Source organism: Mus musculus, chromosome 2 (genome assembly GCF_000001635.26).
Source record: "Mus musculus strain C57BL/6J chromosome 2, GRCm38.p6 C57BL/6J".
NCBI lineage: Eukaryota > Metazoa > Chordata > Mammalia > Rodentia > Muridae > Mus > Mus musculus.
Genome location: NC_000068.7, coordinates 129048587 through 129066419, shown reverse-complemented (window position 1 = coordinate 129066419; position 17833 = coordinate 129048587). Strand labels below are relative to the sequence as shown.

Below are 17833 nucleotides of genomic sequence, written 5' to 3'. Positions count from 1 at the left end.
GACCCATTTTATATCTGCTAAGGTGAGCTCGCGCCTAGGGAAGATTAATGACCTTAAAAAACAAAAGCGCTCGCTCTCCGATTCATGCGCGCAGCGGCCACGAGGGAAGGGCTCACCTAGTCTCCCGAAGGGCAGTCGGTTCCTCTCCCCCAGCATCAGGTTGAACCTGGGGTTGTCTCGCCGTAGCCTCTTCCAGTAGCCGGTGGCCAGCAGCAGCCGGGAGACCTCGGCGTAGACGCTGCTATTCTCGTCGCGCACCACGAAGGTGTACATGGCGAAGGGCAGCGCGCCCCGCAGCCGCTACACGAGTCCAGGGCACGGCGGCCCCGCGTGCACACTGCCCCAGCCTCAGCCTCAGCCCCGCTGTCGGTCTAATTCCAGGGCCGCGCCTCCGGATTACCCTAGTGTCTGCCCTGGGCGCCCGCGCCACCGCCCGAGTGGCGAGCGCCACCCGGACGCCGCGCCCACCCCCAGCGCCCCGCCCACCGCCGGCGCCCCGCCCACGACCGTGATTCCGCGCGGCGCTAAGGGCAGGTCTGCGGGTTGCGGCGGCAGGAGCTCCCAAGCAGGGCCCACCAGGGCCGCCCCGCCACTCAGTGTGTGGCCGGTGACATGGGTCTCAAGTGTGGCTGCAGTAATAGCAAACTGCGGTGGAGAGACCAAGGGAAATAATTCCAGCTGCGCCATAGCCCGCCAATATCCCTTTCCGCCCTCTGTCTGGGTCTTCCACCAAGTTCAAAATCAGATTTGGTGGATGAAACAAAAGATCCAGGCATGGGTGTAGCTCAGTTGGTAGAGTGCTTGCTTAGCCAGCACTGAGCTCTGGGTTTGATCTGGGTGCGGTAAAATCGGACACATGTCAGGAGCCATAATGGGACAAGCTAATAACTAGCAGGTGATCATCCTGAAGTAGCCTGCCTTGGATTATTATATAATCTGCGACAGTGAGCCCTCATTAAGCAAGGCTATGAGGGACTCATTTTAGGAAAGATTCCTGCTGAGATAGAACAAAGGCTGTATTGCTTAATCCTCCCCTGATAGGCTACAGGTGTTAATCGCCTAAGCCAGCAAGCAAGCCCTCAGAAAGAGCAAGAAAGTTTTTAGGACTTTTTAGAAGTTATCATCAGCATTTCAGTATAATTAGAGAGCTAGAAAGCCCCAAGACCCTCAGACGTTAAAGCCATCACCAGAGTCCTTACTCTGTGACTCCACTGCTACCCCTGGCCCGGGCCAGGAGGCTCCCAATGTTCTAATTTGGCACCCGAACAGCGACATTGAATAAGGTAAGTGGACACAGATAGGACTCTTAACTGGGTCTTACAAATCCATTGGACAAGGAGTGTGCAGTTAAATTGTCTTCTGCCATCAGTAGAGGCGGATAGTTGGGGCCATCAGTTCCTGGTTGGGTACCATCAGTGCCCATGTTAAGCCAGGAGCCATCAGCTCTGGCTTTTATTGCCTGCTGCCATCAGCAGAGGCTGATACTAGGTGCCATCAGTGCCTAGCTGTTCTGTTGGAAGCTATCAGCACCCGTCTTAGGTCAGAAGACATCAGTTCTGGGTTGTGTGCATTTCATGGGTATCTCTCAAGATGGGACAAAGTGAATCTACAGATAGAGAGTTCTTTACAGATATTAATAAGTATACTCTTAAGAAAAGAGTCTTAGCTGGGCAATGGTGGAGCACGCCCTTAATCCCAGCACTTGGGAGGCAGAGGCAGGCGGATTTCTGAGTTCGAGGCCAGCCTGGTCTACAGAGTGAGTTCCAGGACAGCCAGAACTATATACAGAGAAACCCTGTCTCGAAAAACTAAACCAAACCAAAACAAAACAAAAAACCCGAAAGAAAGAAAGAAAGAAAGAAAGAAAGAAAAGTCTTTAAGGTTAAAACTAGCCATCTGACTGACTTTCTTCAGTTTGTACAGTCAGTCCCTGGCTCCCAGAAAGGGGAAGTTTAGATGTGGATACATGGAAGAAGTTAGGGTTAGATATTAAAAACTGGTTTATAGAGAATGGAGGAAAAGGTGTGCCCCTTACAGCATTTGCTCTTCGTTTGCTATTTGGAATACACTTGAGGAAACATTAGCAGATGACAGAAAGGCCTTAGGCGCCCAAGCAGCATCAGATTCACCTCATGAGCAGACTCCATTACTACAGTCTCACTCAGGATCTAAGAAAAATGTTTATTCCTCAACAGAAAAGTCTGAGAAAAGTAGTTCAGGAGAGAGTCGTGGTGAATCAGAAGAGAAAAAAACCAACCTCAGAGGAGGAGTCTGACTTCTGAAAAGAAAGTAACAAAATATCACAAACACAAGTGACCCTTAACAAATGTAAACATTGAAGCAGCTACTCTGCTGGTGGAAGAACAACTTCAAAAAGGCCACATTGAGTCTTCCACTAGCCCTTAGAACACTTCAATTTTTGTTATTAAGAAAGAAATCAGGCAAATGGCGACTATTACAGGACTCTAGAGAACTAAATGGCACCATGGAAAGCATGGGAGCCCTTCAACCTGGGTTGCTGTCTCCTTCTGCCATTCCCAAAATGATAATGTTATTGTTATTGATCTTCAAGATTGCTTTTTTACCATACTGCTGTGTCCTTGTGACCGTCAGAGTTTTGCCTTTAGTTTACCTTCACCCAACCTTTAAAGGCCATACCAGAGGTACCAGTGGAAATTCCTCCCCCAAGGTATGAAAAATAGTCCAACTCCTTGTCAGAAATTTGTGGATATTGCTATCCTGCAGGTCCGTAAAATCTATTCTGACATTTATCCTGTTCATCATATGGATGATATTCTACTTTCTCATAAAGATAGAGCTTAGGTACAAGAGACACTACGATTTTTAGCTGAGCGGTTAAACTTATATGGACTTCAAGTGGCTTCAGAAAGGGTTCAGATTCGACCCCCATTCTCATACCTGGGTCGTGTTATTCAGACAAAACTTGTTTCTCCTCAGCCCATTCAACTCAGGGTTGATCACCTAGAGGTAAAGGGAGATATGGTTACTCCTTATACTGCAGACCAACATAATATTTTGTCTTATGAATTTGAGCAATGGCAGATTGTACAATTAGGATATACTGGGACCTATTCTTATCACTTGCCTAATCACCCCTTGTTATATTTCATGAAAGGGCATCGAGTCATCTTTCCTCTCAGAACTAAATCAGCTCCCTTGCCTCCTCCAGCAGCAATGGTGTTTACTGATGGCTCGGCTTCAGGGCTGCTTTGATTTTTGATGGCAACAAAGAATCTTTCCCTACACAAGAAACTTCTGCACAGCAAGTAGAATTAGTAGCAGTAATTGCTGCCTTTAAAAGACTTAAAAATAAAACCTTTAACTTATGTACAGACTCCCACTATATTGTCAGATTATTTTCTTATATCGAGACAGCTCTACTGCCATCTAGCCACTCCACAATCTTAGCTCTACTTTCAAAACTGCAGGTGTTATTTCAATCTAGAGAGTGTCCTTTTTTTGTAGGACATGTTCGAGTTTATACAATGCTCCCTGGTCCTATTCATGAGGTTAACTGTATGGTTGACACTCAGACAAAGGTTGTTGCTCTCTCAATGGAGGCAGTAGAGAGGATAGTTCTTAGCTCTGAGGCAAAAGGTATTGTTTTGAAACAACTGGCCTTTGAGAGTGCTACATCCACTTGTCAATCTCTTCGAAAGACAATTTAAAAATCTGGAAATGTATTTAAAGCATGTGCTGAGGTTGCTAGTTCATATTTTCAAGGTGTACCCATTACAACAACCTCACAAGGCCAGAGCACTGTCCAAAATCTTACTAATAAGGGCAGAAAACATTTAATAAATCAGGCTTGGCTCGCAAAAGTTATTCAAGTAAGAATTCTGGACTTATCAGCAAACAACATCCTGGCAAAGCAAGAGGTGCCATAAATTTTAATTCTCCTGGCCCCACTCAAAGCAGAAATCCCACTGGGTGTCACTGTTGTCTGAAAGGGTACGACAGGCGTAAGGAGCGCCAGCCACACTGACCTTCACAGAAATGGCACTGCCTTATCTGGTGCTACTGTAATCCTTAATAATACAGAAATTTTATCAAACCAGGGAAACTGTGAGGCACCTACCTCAGACCCCTCAAACAAGAGAGGTAATTCAACAGCCTCAGGTGACCAATCCATTTGTCAAAGAAGGACTGTCCAACAGCTGCAGGGAGCAACTCCAGGCAGCACAGGGCTGTGCCTCCACAAAAATATTCACTCACGGCTTCTCCTCAAACAGGTTATCATAACTTTTAAGATCTTAAAAGAAATTTTCCTCACACAAGAAACATTTGCACAACCAACAGAGCTAATGACAATAGCCATTGTCTTTTTTGCGACAGGGTTTCTCTGTATAGTCCTGGCTGTCCTGGAACTCACTTTGTAGACCAGGCTGTCCTTGAACTCAGAAATCCGCCTGCCTCTGCCTCCCAAGTGCTGGGATTAAAGGCGTGCGCCACCACCGCCCGGCGCCATTGTCTTTTAAATGTGAAGGACAAGCCCCTTTTTAAAGAATGTTTTACAGCTGTTGTACCGTTTTTTTTTCCTTTTTTTTTTAGCCCCAACTTTCAGAATTACAAGTCTTACTTCAATTTAAAAATTGCCTTTTCTCTATTGGACATGTTCAAGTTCATTCTATGCTTTCTGGTCCTATAAATGAAGGTAAGGGTTAGTTTCTTAACAAAAGCTTGTTGCTTTCCCTACAAAGGTAACTTAGCATGATCTCACATGACAAATCACCATAGCGCTCAGAGAAACTGCTCCTGCATTCCTGCAGAGCTGTCAGCTAAGCTTGGGAATTAACCACTGATGAGCCTGTGCCCTTGTGATTTAAAACAGACAAATGTTACAAATACCTGTCTTTTGGAAAGTTAGCCTTTATTCCTGTACGTATGTACACTTAATTCTCATTGCTATTTATGTCTTTTCCTAACTCGGGAAAACTTCCAAAGATACGATACAGTATTTGTTTCATTAGTTTATAATACCAAGGGCTTAATGTCTTTGTTTAAACTTACAAAGCCTTTTAAATTTGGTGTTTGACTCTAAGTTTCTCATATTCCACTGATATCCCCTATAATTCACAGGGACATGCTATTGTAGAGTGAGTTCATCAGACTTTTAAAAGATATAAACATCTGAATTAAAAAATGAAATAAAAAAAATGAAATCATAATTATTCATCTCCTTACAATACTTTATAAAAAATAGTCCATTTTTAAAAACTTTTCTAGCCCCTAACAAAATAAAGACCTACTAAGTGGATAATTAAAAAAGACTGGATTTTTTTTTGGGAGAAGCCCTGTTTCTACATTTACAGGACCCTATAGATGCCAGACCAGCTGATTGCGCCAGTCCTTCTCCACGGACAGAGGCTTCCAAACCTGCCCCTTCCGTGCCTACTTTAGAGCCAACATCATCTGCAGACTCTCCACTGGCGCCAGAGACCCCAGCAAAAGAAGATACTGAAAATATGGTTCCTGATTGCATCTGATTGGACTTTTAATTCTATACCCAGGGGATACAGGGGATATAAAACTGGTAAATATAAATCTGTATGTATCATTTCCTACCAGAATGCAATTTGACCAATTATATAACTTTTCCATGAGTCATAATGCTTTTCCTCATTGTATGCTAGCTACCTTATGTTTTGTCACCAATTGCTTGCTCACAGATCTGATATAATGCTCTTGCTTTGTTTGCCTTGGTATATACTGTTAGTTCTCTTTCATGACCTAAGAGATTTATAGTTGAAGTAATCTTAGACATTACAACCTTAATTGCTACTTTAGGGTCAGCTGCAGCTCCTGCTGCCTCCCAGCCCAGGTTCACACTGCTAATCATGTTAATTCCTTGACAAAGAATATTCCTTAGCACTGATCACTCAGGGCAGAATAGGTAGAGGTTTGATCATGCAGGGTAGAATAGGCAGAGGTTTGATCACTCAGGGTAGAATAGGTAGAGGTCTGATCACGCAGGGTAGAATAGGTAGAGGTTTGGTCACTCAGGGTAGAATAGGTAGAGGTTTGATCACTCAGGGCAGAATAGGCAGAGGTCTGACAGGTGACAGTCAATGCTTTAGAGGGAGCCGTCCTTTACGTAGGAACCGAGGTTCAAAGATTTAAAACATGTTTAACTACCTCGTCTCATGCCAATTTTAAATGGATTTGTGTCACCCCTCTGTCCTACTGTGGGTCAGAAATGCCCTAGGAACAGATACAAGCACCTCTACGTGGTGTGTGGAACAATTCACAACTTGCTATTGACATGGATACGTTACGTTCAGTGCCGTCAGCCACGCCGGACTGAAGAGTTCTTCAGCAACAGAATTGGCTGATTATTTTTCAAATTCAATCATAAATTTTGTTAAAAATAATTCCTTATGGAATTTTCTTATAACGTTGGGAATTATTATAGGATTGGTTATTCTGCTTCTGTTTCTTCTTCCAGTCATCTTCAAGCGCTTAGGATCTGCTCTCAGGACTGCTCAAAGGGAGATATATACGCTTCATTTATATTATTCGAAAGGAAGAGATGTCAGGAGCCATAATACGACAAGCTAATAACTAGCAGGTGATCATCCTGAAGTGGCCTGCCTCGGATTATTATATAGTCTGCGACAGGTGGGCCCTCATTAAGCAAGGCTGTGAGGGACTCATTTTAGGAAAGATTCCTGCTATTAATATGTTTTTCCTGTTATATATAACATATATAACAATCGCTAAGTAGTAACACACCCCTTTGAAGCTGATCTCTGCACATCCACAAAGATGTACTATTTTGTAGTGATGCTATATAGACAAATAGATGACTTAAGTCTTAATGATGATCCTATAAGGATTCCTAAAATTATATCTGTGATTATTAAGCTCTTTTTTTTTGTTTTTCGAGATATTAAGCTCTTTTTTAATGGGACTGCTATTAGGTCCTTTTCTGATAGTCACAGCTGCAATGAGAACTCTGTCAATCTCCCAAGTGTCACCAGTTAATTGCTCTTAGATGGAAACCAGACTTTCTCCTACTCAGAGCACATTCCAAGAGATTGTAAAACAATTAACCAAAGGTCATTAAAAGGGAACTAACAATTTATTATAGGTGTCAGGACAGAAGATAAAATATCGACTGAGTTTATCTATATAAAACTTCACTAATAACTTAGTTACGGTTTTAAACCTTCAGTGAACCTGTGAAGCTGAGACAAGTGATGTTTAGCCACATAATTACTCCTAATGGATATGCATGTAAACATTCGCTGTTGTAAACTTCTATTTCAATTTATGATTTGATTTTTTTGTGTGAACTTGTGATGAGCTTTGTAACATGTGATCATTATTCTGAAAGATGCATAAGTACTGAGGACAAAGAGATGAGCGAGAATCAATAGAGGAGACTTTTTTTTCTTCCCCCACTTAGACTAGAATCTTTTCCCTTTCCCCACTAAGGATCTTTTGCTTTTCCCCTTAAATAGCTTTCATAGGAAACTTTTTACAACTTAGTAATAAACTCTATAATCACTTCTGCAAGTGTCTTCCCTTCCTGCGACTTCTAACTAGCAGGCTGAAAGTTAGAGCCCGGCAGTTCCTGCTGAGATAGAGCAAAGACTATTTACTTAATCCTTTGTGGCTTGAAGAAGAGGCTCTAGGTGCCAGAAACTAGAGTTTCTGGCCTCAGAGGATCACAGAAGGCAGGTCAGCTACAATAAATAGCATAGTAACTTAGGCTTAGGTAAGTAACCATTTTATTATATAGTAACCTAACTATCTCGACAAAGTCCCACTCTCCACCCAAGCTCTTCCCCCGCAGACATGAAAGAACAACATTCCTTGGGGGGCTGTACCTCCCCCTCCCCTGGGCAGGCATGATTCTCATCCCAGCACGAGGTAGAGGAAGAAAGATCAGTTATCTAAGGTCGTCCTCAGGTACTTAGTGAATTCGAGGCCAGCTTGGGCTACACAAGACTCTGTCTCTAAATAAAAACTAAAGTTTTAAGGTCCCATCCTGTGTCCAAGTGAAGGTATGCTTCCCTTCTGATCTACTCGCTGTTGGTTTCCAGGGGTGGGGGCTGTCAAACAGTCAACAACTGAACCCGAGGTGGTGCAGTGCCCAGGAGGGCGCCTTTGGACTCTGCCTGGGTCAGTCCTGTACTAGGGAAGCCCTGGACTCCTCACAATTCTCCAGCGTTCTGCCACCCGCCCTTTGCTGCACCTCAGCTTCCCCTTCTGAGTGGTGGCAGATTTGTTCTTTAGGGGATTTTTGTCCCATTGCCTGATAGGCTGAGGAAATCAACTTTGGTTCTATGACCAACTCAACAGTCCACTCATAAATGCTCTCAGCCGACCCAAGCTTCACGTTTTTAATTAGCTTTCAGGACCAGGAGGCAGGGAGGGTGACACTGTGGGGCCTCTCTCCAGCCTGCTCTCCTTATCTACTGAGTACACTGTGAAGGCCCTCCCTCTCTCATCTCTGCCCTTGTACCATAGACACACCCTGGATTTATTTGGTGCTGGGGATCGAACCCAGGGCTTGGTGCGTGCTAAGCAAGCATTCTACCAGTTGAGAACATGCCAGCCCAAGACTACATCATTTTGTTTGTTTTGGCTTTTGTACATCATTCCTTTTCTTAGTGATGAAACTCATCTTCCCCCACCCCCACCCCGGCACCATCGAGGGGAATAGAAATCAGGTCTGCACTAATGGGGCCACTCTTGTCCCTTTTGTCACAGTGAGCAGTGGCACAGAAAAATAACACAGACTCCCCAATCTGATGCCGAGCTGTGGGAATTCGTTAAGTTTTCCAGCTGCTGTTACTTAGATGCAGGACATGGAACAACATGAAGCTATCTTGTCATGGTACAGAAGTGGGACTCTCTGAGACGTAGACTTCCCACCCCCTGAGTTCGTCCCGGTCACGTGGATGTGGATGTTCTGGCCAATCCGTGCGAGCTTCACTCCTAATCTGGGCCTTTGGAATTTAGGTGTGTCTTCTCCTTCTGGAGGTAACCCAGCCCCTCCTCTTCTTATTCCCTGGCTGGTGGTGAGTGTGCTTTGCTTGGTCATGTGTTCCTACCATGATATGCCACCTTGCAACAGGCCCAGGGGCAACAGCCAACCATTCACAGCCCCAAACTGAAGTGCAGAATAACCCTTTGTCTTTATGAACTTGTTATCCTGGGTATTTGCTGCAGCGACAGAAAGCTGACCAGATGTTAGTTTGTCAACCTGCTGCAAACTAACATCACCTGGGAAAAGGGAACCTCAAATGCCTCCTTCATATTGTTCTGTGGGACATTTTTCTTGATTTATGATTGATATGGAATGTCCCAGCCCACAGTTGGCAGTGTCAGCCCTAGGCAGGTGGACCTCTGTTGTACTAAAAGCAACCTCAGCAAGCCATGAGAAGCAAGCCAGTATTCTCTACACTAGTTGCTCCATCTTGTCCTCATCCAAAAGGGCCCTCTCTCTCTCTCCCCCTCCTCTCTTCCTCTCTCCGATCCTACTCGCCCAGTGATTGGCTCCTTTATTCATTAGGGGATTGGTTCGCTCCTTATCCACAACCCCTCCCAGGAGGATGGAATTAGCATTAAAATACAAACAGCACCCGGCCCATCCACAACAGTACCACATGCATGCAGTGCCTAGAGCGGCCAGAAGAGGGAAGCAGATGCTCTAGAATTGGAGTTCTTAGAGTTGTGAGTCATCATTTGGATGCTGGGAACTGAATTTTCGCCGTCTTACATCTTACACCGACAGTGTTCTGTCGAGCCCCCACACCTGCTTCTTCTGAGTGTTAGGGATCCTAATTAGGAACTCCATGCTGGGACAGCAAGTATTTTATTAACTGGACTTTCAGGTGGTTGTAAACTGCCATGTGGATGCTGGAAACTGAACGCAGGTCCTCTACAAGAGCAACAAGTCTTCTTACCCACTGAACCATCTCTCCAGCTCCCCTATCGTATTTTTAGATCAAAATCCTGTCCTTTAAAGACAAGACTGGAGGACACGTGTGGTGATACATGCTTGTAATTCTAAAACTGTGCCTGAGGACAACCTAGAATCCATAACAGACAGACAGACAGACAGACAGACAGACAGACAGACAGACAGATCTAAAATTATGGAATTGTTTTGTGAGATGGCATAGAGCACATACGTGCCTAGAACACATTTCAATCTATTCTTTCTCCAGTGTAAGCCTCTGTTATTTTCTTAGTTCTCAATAAACAACTGTCTGATGTCTGTTCACCAACCAGATTTATGTGAAAATTCACCTCTGAAGGAACCAGAAGGAAGAAGCCATATAAAACTACTCAGCAATTCACCTTCTGACTTTCAAGCACCTGGAACATAATTTCTTTTCAGTAGCACACGGCACCATGTTTATAGCCCTGTAGCTGAGCCACATTATGACAAGTGATTAAGAGGAGCCATCTTCTCGGGCTCTCAGCCAGGCCTCATCTCTGAGACACAGCAGCAACCCTGCCACAAGGCCATGCATAAGTTATGTTGCTGCTTGTTCCTGATACCTCCGATGACGTCAGGGTAGAGTCGGCTGACAGATGCTGGGAGATTCCCTAGTCCGGAACTATTGCAGACACTAGGTGGGCTCCTCTGACTGATAGACCACCTAGGTTTCTCAAGGCAGAGCAGAACTGGTGATCTCATTTGTGTGAAGAGTGGAGAGTCTTCCCACCAAGGTAAGGAAAAGCTCGTGTGTTCTAGACTCTTGCAAATTCTCTCTGGATGGCTATGCTTATGATATGGTCAGTAAAAAAATGGATTATAGGACATTTTGAATTTATATGCAAATCACGGTCCTCTTTTCTTGTCAAATCCGTTGTTATCCAGATTATCTTATTTTATAGTACGTTTGGAAATATTAAAGTATTTCATTACTAGAGTCTATGTGGGCTATCTGGTTCAAAAATGAGAATATCAAAGTTTCTAAGGTGAAAAAAAACCAATCAGCAACATAGGGCTGGATACAACCACCTCTCCTTTTGGAAAATTAAGAAGGTTTATCAAGATTCTGCATGTCCTATCTCCATGTCTGTGAGTAGTTTGTACTGTTCCCCTGTAGCTGGGTGAAAGGCAAGGTTCCCAGAAGGTCAGAGCACACAAGCTTGCCTGCCAGCCCACCCTAACAAAACCAAAGCCAAACAAACAAACAAAACAAAACCCCAAAACTTGCGTAAATAATAATGCTTTACCTAAGTCTAAGAGTTCAAGCAATGTCCTTGGGAGTCCATGTCAGTTTTTAGACCTCTTGGCTACTTTCAAAAACGGTTTTGAGCACCTGCAGGCACATAGCATGGCTTTTATGAAGACTAGGGATAGGGACAAGCTGAATCATTTGCCCTCCCTGCACCATCCTGTGCAGCCAGAAGGGTCTCAACAACTGAAGTTTGAAAACATGACAATGGTCTACAGAACAGCCTTCGGGAAAAGCCAGCAGGGGAGGAAGGGGAATGGAAGAGGTCTGGGGAAGGAGCCAGACAGGTCTGCCATGGTCTGACCTGGAAGAAATAGCCATGCAGCACAGACTCCATAGTACATGTCTCTCTCCCAGAGACAAAGCGACTGCTCTATGTGTTCTTTTTCATGAAGTCTCTGGCTATTCCCCAAGGAATGTAACTCATTCATCAGATCCATTCTCTGGAAAGCTGGAGCCATGTGACTTCAGCAGTCATTGTCATCAACTAGGTCATGTGTGGGAGAAGGGATCAGAGTGGCCACACAGCATGTTGGACTACACTTCTGGGACCCAGGCTGTGCCTGGTGGATGTATGCTTTCTGTGCCACCCAGGGACACTGCAGCTTTTCATTGTTCTTCAAATTCTCCCATCCTTCACACACCCCTTTCACATAGTTACTTTTACACCACATGCATTTTTTTTTCTTTTTTTTTTTTGGTTTTTCGAGACAGGGTTTCTCTGTGTAGCTCTGGCTGTCCTGGAACTCACTTTGTAGACCAGGCTGGCCTCGAACTCAGAAATCCGCCTGCCTCTGCCTCCCAAGTGCTGGGATTAAAGGCATGCATTTTTACACTTAGAGTTAAACCTGGAAGTCAGCTATAGAGCGACATTTGTTCACACCCCCCTAAGACTGACTTGTTTCTGTTCATGTAAGGATAGCCAGTTTCTTCCATTTCCCTGCAAATGATAATATTTTATTCTTCTTTACAGCTGAATAAAACTCTATTATGTATTACTTGGGGAGAGAGCAGGGAGGGGGAGGGGAAGGGGAGAGAGAGAGAGAGAGAGAGAGAGAGAGAGAGAGAGAGAGAGAAGATGGGGAGAGGAAGTGGAGGGGAAGGGGAGAGGGAGGGAGAAAAAGGAAAGGGGGATGGAAGGGAGAACTGGAAGGGAGGGGGAGAGGGAAAGGGAGAGGCAGGGGAGGCACACTGGAAACAGAACAGCTTTTTGGATGACAATTCTCCTTTCTACCTTGTATTGAGACACGGTTGCTGTTGTTATTTGTGCTTCCCAGCCTGCTCCAGTCTTTCTGGTGATGTTCCTGCCTCTGCCTGTCGTCCCCCCCCCCCCCAGGAGTACCAATCTTATAGATGCCTTTTCTGTGGTTACTAGGACTGAAACTCAGTGGCCAGGCTTGTGCGGCAAGAGCTTTTGCCCCAGAACCACCTTGCTGGCCCTCCAATGCATGTTTCTGACACTTTTGTCAAGAGTGGGTAGCAGCAGCTCTGAGTTTTTTGCATCCTTTGTTCTATGGCCTACATGTCTGTCTGTGCAGGGCCTTGCTGTTCTCATTACTGTGGCTCTAGGCTGAATTTGAGAGCAGGTCTCGTGGAGACTCCAGCATCACTTTATCTGATTAGACTTGGTTTTCCTAATTGGGGTTTGGTGCTTCTGTGTTACCTTTCTGATTGCTTTTTTTCTGATGCTGTGAAGAATGTCATTGGGATTTTAATGTGAACTGCATTGGTTCTGTAGGTTGTAGGTAGGATGGCTATCTCACAATCCAGGAGCACAGAGGTCTTTCCATCTTCAGGTGTCTTCTTCAAGTTCTTCTTCAAGTGCTTCTTCTTCAAGTGCTTCTTCTTCTTCTTCTTCTTCTTCTTCTTCTTCTTCTTCTTCTTCTTCTTCTTCTTCTTCTTCTTCTTCTTCTTCTTCTTCTTCTTCTTTTTCTTTCTTTCTTCTTCTTCTTCTTCTTCTTCTTCTTCTTCTTCTTCTTCTTCTTCTTCTTCTTCTTCTTCTTCTTCTTCTTCTTCTTCTTCCTCTTCCTCCTCCTCCTCCTTCTGTGTGTGTGTGTGTGTGAGAGAGAGAGAGAGAGAGAGAGAGAGAGAGAGAGAGAGAGAGACTGAGACTCATTGGTACTCACAGAACTCTTTAAAATAAGCCTTTCAGGGTCCCAAGCTCCACTTTTCAGAGGCGCTACCATCTGATTGTTGGGTTCAGAAAGGAACACCATTAATCTCCTCAGAGGACCCCTTGCGTGTCTGAACATGCCTCTGACCCTTTGGTCTTTCTGAAGTCCTGAGGTTTTCACATACACAAAACCAGATTACCAGGGCTGGAGAGGTGGCTCAGCAGTTAAGAGCACTGGCTGCAACCACATGACAGCTCACACCTGTAGCTACAGTTTCAGGGGATCCTATACCCTACACACACATGAATGCAGACAAAAAAAACAAAACAATAAAACCAGATAACCAAGACAGGTTACAACTAGCAGTCACTCCCACGAGGTGACTGTAAAGGCAGTTTCCTTGTGTTTGTTTTGGCTGTGTAACTCTTCTCAAGCAAATGTTTTCCATACAAGCATTGTGATCACTTCACCAGGGACTAGGAAATGCTTTGAGTTTATGTAACTCATGCCTTACTCAAAGCAATTAAGCTGTTCCGTTCTTTCTATCATGTCTCTCAATGCATTCCGGTTTTGTTCCTTCTGGAAACTTTAACTCTTGCCTTTCAGCTTAGCCTTAGTTTCTGTTTAATTGTATATAAGGAGACTTTTTTTCCCATTCTCATTTCTGATTTTTCATTCCTGCTTGCTTTTGTTTAAGACAGACTATCAGACCATAGCCTAGCCTGGCCTTGTACTCACGGCAGCTCTCCTGTCTCAGTCTCCTAAGTCTAGGATAAATGTGTACGACATCACACTCAGTCACCATTTCTGAGTTTTATAAATAGAACTTATACATACATTTAACTAAATTTTGAAATTTTCTTAAGATATTTTTGTCACATTAAAAATATCTTCATCAGTGACATGTAATTTTAATACTTAAATTGATTCATATTTTTGGAACTTCAAAACATTTCCCATGAGGTGATAGCATCCCTAACTTGAAAAGGCCTGATGGGGTTCCCTTTCACCTTCTTCTTCCAATCCTGTTCCTTACTCATTGTTTCATTCTGTTTTCTTAGGCTTACTTTCTAGGTCTGGGGCTAGGAGCTGACAAAATTGAATTTGATGTCTGGTATTTCTATTCTTTTTGGACGTACTTTAATTTCTTTCTTAAGTGTCTGTGAGTGGTGGGGAGGTATATGTATGTGACTGCAGGTCACCTCAGAGGCCAGAGGCATTAGATCCCAGGAGCTCAAGTTCCATGCCATTGTGAGCTGCCCGCTGTGAGTCCTGGGAACTAGACTTGAACCCTCTGTGCGATAAGTGTGCATCCTTGACCACCGAGACATCTCCCCAGCTCCTTATCTGCTATCCGAGTGTAACAACTTCTCAGTTACACACTCTTCGTCTTCCGTAGTGGTCACTTTAGCGCTTGTGTCTTTGATTTATTATAGTCTAACACAGATGTGTGGAAGGTGTCCTGCCCCCTCACACACACATTTATTGTTAATGCTACAACCTTAAAACACATCAACATTTCCTCTCTCCTGCCTCCTGTGCTGTGGCCATCTGCATTTTACTACTGTACATATGTAAAGTCCTACAAGACATACTATTATTGGTGTTTTTCCACTATGTATATTCCACTAATATAATGTGTGTGTGTGTGTGTGTGTGTGTGTGTGTGTACATACATTTTCACAATTTGGGGTCTCTCTTTCCATTTGATTCTAGTTGTGTGACATCTGGTGACCTGAGTTCAATCCCTGGACCCACAATGAAAGAGAGAGATGACTCTCACGAGTTGTCCTTTGACCTTCAAATGTGTGACATGCCATAACCAAGGCAACTTATAGAAAAAAATGTTTAATTGGAGGTCATGGTTATAGATGGTTAGAATGCTATCTGAAGTAAATGAAATGCTATGAATTATAGTCCCATGAATAAGCTATGAAGGGTGTATTGTATTTTTACATCACAAAAACATTTTTAATTTTGTGTAAAACAAACAAACAAACAAACAAACAAAAAAAGAATCCATGACCATCATGGCAGAGACTATGGCAGCAGACAGGCAGGCAGGCATGAAGCCTGAGCAGCCGCTGAACTTTACATCTTTATCTGCAGGTAGGAGGCAGAGAAAGGGACAATTGTCTGGTAATGGCATAAGCTTCATAAACCTCAAAGCCCACCTCTAGTGACATCTTCTCCAACTAGGCCACACTGCCAAGAGTCATCTAGCAGAAGCTAAAACCAGCAGGTGATCTTCCTGAGACAGTTCCTCCATGGATTAAAATTTTTGATGGATTTGCTTCTCCAGGCAAGGCCAAGAAGATTAAATCTGAGAAAAGATTCCTGTTATTAACATGCTTTTCCTATTATTATTAAGTATATAATAATCACTAGGTATTAACCCACCTTTTAAAGCAGATTTCTGCAGGCCTACAAAGATGTACTGTCTTGTAGTAATGATATATCGACTGATAATGATTCTATAGAATTCCTGACTTGGTTCAAATAATTTAAGGAAGAAAGTCTTTAGAGATGGTCTTAGTTGATAGAAAGATGTAATAAAGTTAGAATCAAGAATAGAATGTGAGGGGTTGGGGATTTAGCTCAGTGGTAGAGCACTTGCCTAGCAAGCGCAAGGCCCTGGGTTTGGTCCTCAGCTCTGGAAAAAAAAAAAGAATAGAATGTGGGCCAGGCAGTAGTGGTGCAGGCCTTTAATCCCAGCACTTGGGAGGCAGAGGCAGGCAAATTTCTGAGTTCAAAGCCAGCCTGGTCTACAGAGTGAGTTCCAGGACAGCCACCTGACTCAAACAAACAAACAAACAAACAAACAAACAAACAACCATGTGCCCACTCCTCAGAATCATACAATGAACTTTCATAATTAAACTAAAAAGAAAAATAGACTTGAGACAAATTTGTGTTCAAGAAAAACCATTTAGGTCGAAGGACAAAGTCATAGGTCTGTACTATGATAAGGCAAGTCGGTGTAAAAACTTTCCCTTTGAACTTAGAATGAATATATTATAATGAAACACTGCTTTGAACTTACTATCAACATCCTTCTGTAACTCCCATTTTATGTAATGTAGCAGTGAGTTTATCTACACCACTATGTGCTCCTGGCAGGTCATACACTTCCAGCCACCCGCCCAGGAACTCTTTGGATCCTCAAATGAAAGACACACACACACACACACACACACACACACACACACACACACACACTTACTTTAGCTTATTTTTGAAATGCGGTGATTAGCTCAAAGGTTGGGCAGTTCTAATCCTCTGCCTGCTACCCCAGGCCCAATTGAGGAAGTGGCCAGTGGCTACTTACCCAAATTCTTACATGGCTCCTTGGCTCTCTCTCCTGCAGCTCTCACCACATCATCCTTTCTCCCCTTTTCCCAGTTCCTAGCCCACACAAATCTAAAGGTCTCCTCCATCTCCCTTTGCCCAGCCATTAGCTGGCATCTTTATTGATCTATCAAAAGCCAACTGGGGTCAAAGACCTTCAGCGTTTGGACACACAGATTCCCAATTAAATCAACGCATTAAAACCAATCCTCAGCAATGTAACATTTTATTTCTGAGGTAAATTTCTAAAGAACTTTTTTTCTAAGGAGGTATAAAAGACCAGAGAAAAGAAATAAAATTGTTGGTTGAATCGTTTGTCTTGGGGAGTTCTACCCATCCATCCATCCAAATGTATATGTCTGTTTGTCTATATGTTTGTGTGTAGGTATATGTGTATATGTGTAAGCATGCATGAATACTTGTGGAGTTGATTGTAACATAGTCAGGCCCAGCCAAAGTGTGGGTGTGTGAATGCTTGAATGCATATGAGCCTGTGCATATTTGCCTGTATGAAAGCATCTTAGTTCTTTCCCTTTCCTTCCTCTCTGGCTCACACACTGTTAACCAGCTTAGTCAGGGAGGCTTCTGGCTGATTCACCAGAGAAAGGAGCAGCAGCACTGAGCCTTTTACTTAACACCCCTCCTCCTTTTACTTTGAGTAAAAAACTTCTGTTTCTTACCCCAGAGGAACTCAAGCAGGTCAGCTACCATTGCAAAGTAACGTAGACTTAAGACAGAAAAATGTTTTATTAGAGAAAAGGCAACCCTTAATATCTCACAAGACCAAGTCTTGCCTCAGCAGACACTAATCCCCTCGCCTTACCTCAAGAGAGAACCAAGAAAGAAGGAGCACAGAGTTGACCTCCTGGCACCACACCTCCTACTTCTTTCCAAACAGTTCCACCAGCTGGGGACCAGGTGTTCAAACATATGAGCATTTGGGGGACGTTTCCATCCAAACCACCACAGCAACACTTTTGTATTTACCTATGCATTATCCTTAGATTCTTTTAATTTTTTTTTAAAATTTTAGCTTGTGTGTATATGTTTGTGCACATATATATGTGCCTTAAGTGATTGTGAGCTGCCTCGTGGTTGCTGAGAACTGAACTGAGGTCCTCTGCAAGAGCAAGAAACGCTCTTAAC

The 17833-nt window shown here is 43.6% G+C and overlaps 2 protein-coding genes across 4 annotated transcripts in view; one reads left to right on the top strand and one right to left on the bottom strand.

Moving 5' to 3' along the window:
• The window catches only part of Ttl (tubulin tyrosine ligase), a 30337-nt gene extending 29864 nt beyond the window's left edge, over positions 1 to 473 (bottom strand). Inside the window, exon 1 of the mRNA NM_027192.2 lies at positions 117 to 473. Within this exon, the coding sequence (NP_081468.1) occupies positions 117 to 273 (157 nt within the window). The 5' untranslated portion in view covers positions 274 to 473. The remainder of the gene's footprint in view (positions 1 to 116) is intronic.
• A 37-nt stretch (positions 474 to 510) lies between these two features.
• Vinac1 (vinculin/alpha-catenin family member 1) overlaps positions 511 to 17833 on the top strand; it is a 41769-nt gene continuing 24446 nt past the window's right edge. Inside the window, exons 1-4 of one of the 3 annotated variants that reach the window (NM_001370941.1) lie at positions 511 to 1283; positions 3191 to 5554; positions 8740 to 8991; positions 10267 to 10710. The gene's annotated coding sequence lies outside the window, so the exon portion shown is untranslated. Of the gene's footprint in view, positions 5555 to 8739; positions 8992 to 10266; positions 10711 to 17833 lie in introns of all 3 variants that reach the window. The other 2 variants (XM_030251970.1, XM_001004454.4) reach the window with 2 other exon arrangements.